The 7,560-nt window shown below is 46.6% G+C and overlaps 3 protein-coding genes across 3 annotated transcripts; 2 read left to right on the top strand and 1 right to left on the bottom strand.

Moving 5' to 3' along the window:
• Positions 1–626: 626 nt before the first annotated feature.
• On the top strand, positions 627–2,026 carry FOXG_17640 (uncharacterized protein; the record flags this gene model as incomplete). The annotated part of the gene is made up of 2 exons (XM_018397648.1): positions 627–1,853; positions 1,931–2,026. 2 exons carry the CDS (start codon positions 627–629, stop codon positions 2,024–2,026), a joined length of 1,323 nt encoding a protein of 440 aa, XP_018258728.1.
• Positions 2,027–3,272: 1,246 nt separating this feature from the next.
• Positions 3,273–3,368, bottom strand: FOXG_22897 (uncharacterized protein; the record flags this gene model as incomplete). The annotated part of the gene is made up of 1 exon (XM_018403317.1): positions 3,273–3,368. A coding segment is annotated over one exon (96 nt), but the record flags the coding sequence as incomplete, so codon positions are not given.
• Positions 3,369–4,635: 1,267 nt separating this feature from the next.
• FOXG_17639 (uncharacterized protein) lies at positions 4,636–6,025 on the top strand. The gene is made up of 2 exons (XM_018397647.1): positions 4,636–5,323; positions 5,384–6,025. Exons 1-2 carry the CDS (start codon positions 4,884–4,886, stop codon positions 5,616–5,618), a joined length of 675 nt encoding a protein of 224 aa, XP_018258726.1. The 5' UTR covers positions 4,636–4,883; the 3' UTR covers positions 5,619–6,025.
• The last annotated feature ends 1,535 nt before the right edge of the window (positions 6,026–7,560 follow it).

Genomic DNA, 7,560 nt, shown 5'->3' with positions numbered 1-7,560 from the left:
CGCGGTGGCCGTTACCCCGTTCCTGTCTTTACGTCACCTCGTGTTCGCTGAGTCGTATTCAAAAGGTCATTGCGTGCATCGCGAAGCCAACGACTGCACGACCTCACCTGTCCAACAGCACCCTTGCGGTATTCAACAGATCTAGAACCTTGTTGAAGGGCTGGAGACAAAGAAGTACTACTCTCTGAGTAACAAACTTCCGCCAGTCTCTTCCGTCTAGCGAATTTCACACAGCAAAGCAACCTTGTTGTGTCTACCATCGCCCTCAAATCTCTTGCTTCTTATCAAATCTCCCACCAATATCAAGATGCATCAGTCATCGTTGCATTTGCTTCGTATGGGAGATGATGGCCGACCGTTCGATAAGGTATATATCATGACTCTCTGCGTCGCTTAACACACCTATCTGTCATACTGTGGCCAAGTATAAACATGGTCATCACTGCTATGGCGGTTCTCAAAACCCCATTTCTCGCTGGGATATTGGCCATTAGCTGAATGTCTAACAGGACTTTAAAGATATCTTCTCTACGCTCATTGTCAGCCTTCTCCCTCTCTCGGCCCATCGTGTCCGGTTGACAAAGGTTGAGTACACTTTCCTCTCCCAAAACGCTATCAGCAACCTTATGTATCTCAAATTCACTCAATCCAATCGCCTACCCGATCCTAAGGATTCTTCTCGTATTATCAACACAACCACCGCCATCACATTCTCAATGTCTAAGGAAGTGGCCCGCTCTATCTGTCAATGCTTCGTTGACGCCCGGCTTATTGAATCGGCCGATGGTAAACACCAGCAGGTGTATACCATAAAAGGATCTGTTTGGCAACTAACGCCGAAGGGAATCACTATATTAGACCGTTTCTGCGCAAGAAATGGCATTCAGAAAAAGCAGGTTTCTGAACTTGTCAATCTTAAAGCGACGCGGCTTGTTCTCCTTGAACGAGACTTACAAACTGACAAACTTCACTATGATCAAGGCACTATTGAGATCGTCTTTCGTCGACTCATCGGTGCCGATAGCTGTAATACTATGTCAAGCGTGGCAGCTGCTGATTCAAGCTCGATACTCGAATATAGGAACAGTATCACTGAGGTCAAGCCTTCTGCGGACCTCAAGGCCAATGGAAAGATCTACAACGATACTTTCCCCGGCAAGGCTATAATCGACTGGCTAATGAACTATACCACCATTATGGAAGAGCGCGAAGCCGTTGCGGTTGCCACTCGTTTCATGGACTACAACCTAATAGATCGTGTGACCAAGGACAGGGCATATACTTTCCAGAACCCAGCCGCTGGGAACAATATCTTCCATTTCAGCAAGCATGCTTTCTATCAATTAACGCAACGAGCAAAGCGCCTCATCAATGGCTCAAGTTCACCACGACAGTCTCCAGAGAGGGAGCACTATACTGGCTACCAACGGGACAGTATCTTCATGGATTCCAACACGCAACGGCTTGACAAAATCCTGACAGATCCGTCAGTGCGACTTCTCTTTCGCGAGCAATCCCGAGACACATATTGCGAGGAGAACCTGACATTCTACCAAGACGTGGATGAGTTCATACGGAATAGTAAGGCGGCTACGCGCGCTGCCCGCAAGGAACTCAATATGACGACAAAGGCCGGCATCAATGATAGTATAGCTCAAGCGTATAGAATCTATCATGCTTTCCTTGCTTCTGGCTCACCTTGCGAGCTTAATATTGACCACCAGCTGCGAAACAGTCTTACAACGCGGATGAGTAAGGCTGTAAGTCAGGACGCTACCATAATCGACACTGTTGAAGAAATGATATTTTTATTCGAGGAAGCTCAAGAGGTTGTATTTAAATTAATGGCCAGTGTAAGTTTGTCTTAATATCCACCTTGTTATCCAAAAACCCCATTTCGAGATCTTCGACCTGGTGCTAACATACACAGGACTTAGTGCCAAAATTTCTGAGCAACCCTAAGTACCAGCAGAAATTGAGAACCCATAATTTTGGCGTCGTTGGAAAGGGTCCTCAGTGGGAGTAGTGTTACCTACCTTTGTGTCTCTTGTTCGCTTATAGAGATAATTCGTTACGGGCCTTCAAGAGCAATATAGTCTGACCTTACAGGTCGAAATCATAAGTTAATATTTGAGAGAAAACGCAGTATAGGTCACTTAGTTGTGATATCTACCTGCATGCTTAATACATTTCCTATATAACAGACTAAAGTCGGACATTGCTGTGTTCAGAGACGGATAGAAAGAATCTCAAATCTTAGAAGAGTGCCATAGATACTACGGCATGTCCATGGCCTTGAATCTCCTACCTACAACCACAAAGGAATATCCGTAAGCCAAATCATGACAGTTCTATCATTACAATCAGATGCAAGAATTTTGCAGTCATAAATAAAACCCACGCACGTCACCTAGTTCCCATGACCTTCTAAGACCTCAAGCGTGTAGTAATTCTTAATCTGTCTCAGAATAAAATTCTTTTACGTAGAACCTAGGGCTGCAGCTTATCCTTAAAAGTAATGAGAGCAGATAATCAGAAATCAAGAAAGAGCAGCCACACAATATCCTGCAGGAGCTATGTCAGGTTTTTGTTTTTCGTCTCTCTCAGTTCTCGTCAACATGATGTAGCATAAGTGTATATCCTCAATCCCCAAGGCTCTTGCGTGGTACTGCTTCATCCATGCAGGGTTTTCTCTCTACAGATAAATCCTGATATAGTTCAGCGACATGTTGAGGACGATGCTTGGCGCAAGTTAACCCCTGTGGACTATGGATCCGCTGATAGGGCCGCGATGAATGTTGAAGGGATAAACTCCTTGGATGAGCTATAGCCACCCGCTTTGGGAAAGGGGAGTAGTTTGCTAGAGCTTTTCGGGCAGCGTTTTGGGAACTTCGACTAGGGGGTCCAGGATCCTGTTCCTTTCGGCTAACCCTGTCTAATATTTTATAGGGTCGAGTTTGTGTGGGTATTTGAGGAAGTGGTTTTTCTGGAGGTGATGATGACGGGGGTCCCAGTAAATACGGCTTAGTAGGGAACAGAAAGATATAGTGTAGCTCATTTGAAACATGAGAGTTGTTTCTCGTGTGGGTTTCTTTGGGGTCAGGCATAGGGTTAGACCAGCTCTTATCGGAGGATTGGGGGCACTGGTCGGCCTCGTAAGATGTCTCTGGTTTGGCTTGGTCGTCAACGGTCCCAGGTGAGGATCTATTAAATGTAATTGACCTCATGACCTTATGTCTGAAACATTGGCAAAGGTATTTCCGCGAGCTAACCTCCATATGTGGGCTTGCCGTGCTGCCGTGATAAAAGTGCTTGCGGACCCACTTGAGGTGGAATGGGTTATTTAGCTGCTCAGTGATGCGGGCCATTACAGGAAAACGAAGAATGCTCAAGTACAGTCAATTGGCAAGCAGAAAGAGGACCAAATGATGGCTTCTAGGGCACAAATAATCTGGCGGGACAATTACAATGCACGGAGTGTTATGCGCTTTTCTTTTACATTTTAAGAGTGAGACATGGATAGTGGTACTCACACTTGGAGGAACAGATACACAACCAACTCGGTAGACGTAGTTCAGCCTTTTTCTGCAGGGGTTGGGTCCGGGACCTAGAATTCTGCATGCTGACCTCGATGTCCAGGCCGCCTCCCCGAAACCCCATGTATTGGCCTTGTTGACACTTTTCAGTTGCGTGGTCCAAACGTCATATGTAATTGTCGTCAAGCCTTGAAAGCGGCGTGGCGCTATGCTGTGAAGGGATAGTAAGCGTAATACTGGGGTATGGTGTGCTGACTACGCTCAGGCTCAGGACGACACAGCGCGTTGCATTTTCGCGTTCTGTTCGCCTTTTCAAGCCAGCAGTGGCATTTGGACTCAGGCAACAGTCAAGTAGTTGGGCTTCCGTTTCAGCACAGCTCCATAAAGGCGATCCCTATTAGTGGCCAAACAGATTACCTTCACTTCGGTGGCGGACTGGTTACTGGGCCTTGGCTGCAATAATATCGAGTAGCTTGTTACGGAATAGCTCGGTTTAGCCAGGATGCTGAAGCCATACGCTTTGTTCACCCGCCGTATTATAATTAGTCTGAGTGCTCACGAGCGGCCCTTTGATGATAATGTTGGTCAATTCGTCTTGAGGATGCATATTTGCAAAAACCTGGAGATAATGACTATAATAAAGCTTTTCAAGCCTGTAGATTCCATGTTTCTTAATATAGACACCGGATAAGGGTCGGATATACATTACACATCTGTCGGCGTATGCCGATCGTTGTTTGAAATCGGAATTTATCCACGAAGGAAGGAAAAAAGGCAGCCAATCAAAAGGCCTGAACCCCTCTTTTGACTTAAAATTCGATCAGGGGCACCCGCACTGACCAACGCTTGGGCCTCCTTCGAATATCTGACATTTGACATTTGATAGTCGGTTTTATTGGGTAATACGCACCGCAAACCGTCCGGATACAGCTAGCTACCTTAGCGTGGAAGGGACAATGTGATGGCAAAGCATGTCATCGTCAAGCATGTAAGAAATCATACGACAACCAATGGTTGCCCATTCTGTTCCCTTATCATTGCCACCCTCGATTCTATTCGCCGAGCGATTTTGAGATGTTACCTTGCACTTGTCAGTCCATCGCAAATGCCAAGGGTCGCACGATGTGAGGAGTGTCCCTTTACAAATTGTCGCATGCCCCGCAGACAACCGCTTTGTTGCTCTCCGAGACGCCTTCGCATCTTGTTAGGCACAGGCTGCAACTCCACAGCACGGGCTAGTTCAGTGTCCTTTTTCCTGTTCTTTTTCCTGTTCTTTTTTACCTTCCATTCTTTTCTTCGCTGTGTCCATACGTGCTCAGAACGCTTCTCCTCTGCTATTACAAGGACATGTTGGCCCGAGGCAGAAACGATACCCAGTGTACAAACCAGTTCACCGCCCCTTCAGGCGTGCCCGGTCACGCTCACCCTGCTCCTGTCGCTCCATGGACCATCATCCCTTCACAGCAGATGTCGAGGGTAGATGGGGGTCCAATTGGCTCTGCTCCCGGCATGAATATGATTAGTATAGCCTTTGATGAGATTGAACATGCCAGGCTCAATACGGGAGGCATGGGTAAGAGAAATCTCTCTCCCACCAACGGCCGACGAAAAACGGATGAGTCCACGATTAAGGCTCCCACCAATAAGAAACCCAAGACTAATGCCGCTGCTACCAATATTGACAAAGATTTCTCGGATGAAGGATTCACGATTAGACAAGAGGAGAGCGTGTCCATGTCAAAGGTGACAGATGACGAAAAGCGGAAGACCTTTCTCGAGCGCAATCGGTATGTCTTATAATCCTTGATTGTTCTGTATTGTGCCAGTTTAATGACTCCTCAAACCAGCGTCGCTGCCCACAAGTGTCGCCTCAAGAGGAAGCAATGGCTTGTACAGATGCAGACAAAGGTTGAGTCGTTCAGTACGGCGAACGATACCTTGGTGGGAAAAATCGCCCATCTCAGAGAGGAGATAGTCAACCTGAAGACACTCCTTTTTGCCCACAAGGACTGTCCATTTGCCTATCAGCAGGAACTATATAGTGCTTCGATGTCGCATGTCATCACGCCCTATAATTTATAACTCAACTCTTGTAATATAGTTAGATATATTCTGAATTAGCTTGTAGCCAGTAAGGATGGTAGCGGTATTTCTTATTATGTTGGACATACGGGAAGGTCCGCATCGACTGGACTGCCTTCTACGGGGATAGGTGCAAAACTGTGCTCTCGGCTCCAATCAGTTGGAATATCAGCCGGCCTCAACGCCAGCTGATTTTGTCTCTCAAAATTCTTGTTATTATAGGTAGAAGATGGCTCCTTGCCATCCGGAACTAATTGGGAATTCATTGCTTTATTCGGGATAAATTTGTATCGCAATGTAATTTCCAGTCATAGGACATATAGGCAACTAGAGTTGAAGCAATTCGGAAAATTTGCCTTAGCTTAATATGCCCTCAGCTCTCAATAGTCATGGCGAACGACATCGAGTCGCCCCCAAACGCTGGATCAATAGGTCCCGCTGTCAACGCAGCAGGTTCAAAATGCGCTACGTATTCTGCGGTGTGATATACTCACTAAATTAATGGCCTTTTTCAAAAGGGGAAAATAAAGAAACTATCTCGCGACGATAAAGATGAGCTTGGTTGGGCGAGAAAAGGTCCTTGGGAAGCAACGCCAAATCCGTATGCTGGCATGTCGCCTTGGCAATCACCTCCAATCGATTTCCTTCGACACTAGCTTCGGTAACTTCCATTCCGCGAGGGATTGCTTCTAGTCTGTTTCACAACCCAGTTCCATCTTCATGCCCGGTTCAAGCACTGACCGATTATCTTGAGGCTCCGATACAACCAGCCCCGAGGCAATAGTCCACGGTCGTTGAACTTGTCTCCGGAGCATCTTAAGTACTTGGAACAGGCTGAAGTTTGAATGAACGCCAAGGTATACATATCCTTGTTCCAGCTTTGATTATAGGTCCTCTGTCTCTGCCTTATGCAAACATCCCGAAAGGACCTCAAACAGTCAGGCAGGCCATAGTTTCTTTGTGTAGATCTATAACTCTTATTTGCGATTAACATAGCTTGGCCCGAGTCAATGCACGCCGGTAAGGGGTATATACAGGGTAATTGTGCCTTTCGACAGCCGCCTCCTAGACTGTCGAGGCTGCTATGGAGTTTAGACAGACTTCAGAGATTCAACACTGAGACTGTTCTTCGAGACTAAGAACGTAATTAGGCAGTGGTACTGGGAAATTAGTCCGGGCTTGGTGTATTGGCAGAACGCTGTCCCTTAGCAATACAACTATCACACTGTTGGCTGCGGCTATTGCTTTAGATAGGCACTAGTTAAACCTGTAAATAGGATCAGAGTACTACCTTTGCTGATAACCCTGGCAGGCCTACTATATGCTGCGAATTCTCTTATTGGGCCTCTAACGAGAGGCCTTAATACTGCCTAACCCTGTGAAAGTTAGGTCTGTAATAGCTGCTAAGCAGCTACCTAGACTGCAGGGAATAATAAAACTATAATATTAAGACTCTAGTAGCTATTTTTCAGCCGAAGGCTGACTCTACATTAATTCATAAGTTTTCCCGAGTAATGAGGGTTTGGTGCAGACAGGGATAAATAAGTTTCTCGGAATCTGATTGGTCCAGATTTTGTATGGCCAGCCGCGAAAGAACGCGCAACTGGCTGATGGCACCAAAAGAGTGGGGCCAATCGGTGCTGGCCCCTGAAAGGCTCACGCGGAGTGCCGGCAGCTTGCGTCCATTTGGAATTGTTTGTTTACTCAGTACTGTGCCAGTACCACGCGTTCAATTCATCTCCCCAATTCGACAGGTCTCGATATGGCCTCGTTGATTGAGTAATGGATATCGGTCTCAACCCCGAAGAGCTCTCTACTGATTTACTCTTCGTTGTTTGTGCTCGTTGTGGGGAGGAGAGACCGGAGAGTGCCTTCAGAGCAAAGAGGCAGTCTGCTGGGCAAACTAAGCAATGCATAGACTGCCGTAACCAGCGCGTTTCTC

Source organism: Fusarium oxysporum, genomic scaffold (genome assembly GCF_000149955.1).
Source record: "Fusarium oxysporum f. sp. lycopersici 4287 supercont2.61 genomic scaffold, whole genome shotgun sequence".
Lineage (NCBI taxonomy): Eukaryota > Fungi > Ascomycota > Sordariomycetes > Hypocreales > Nectriaceae > Fusarium > Fusarium oxysporum.
The sequence above is the reverse complement of the archived record's forward strand: the minus strand, read 5'-3'. Positions and strand labels throughout refer to the sequence as shown.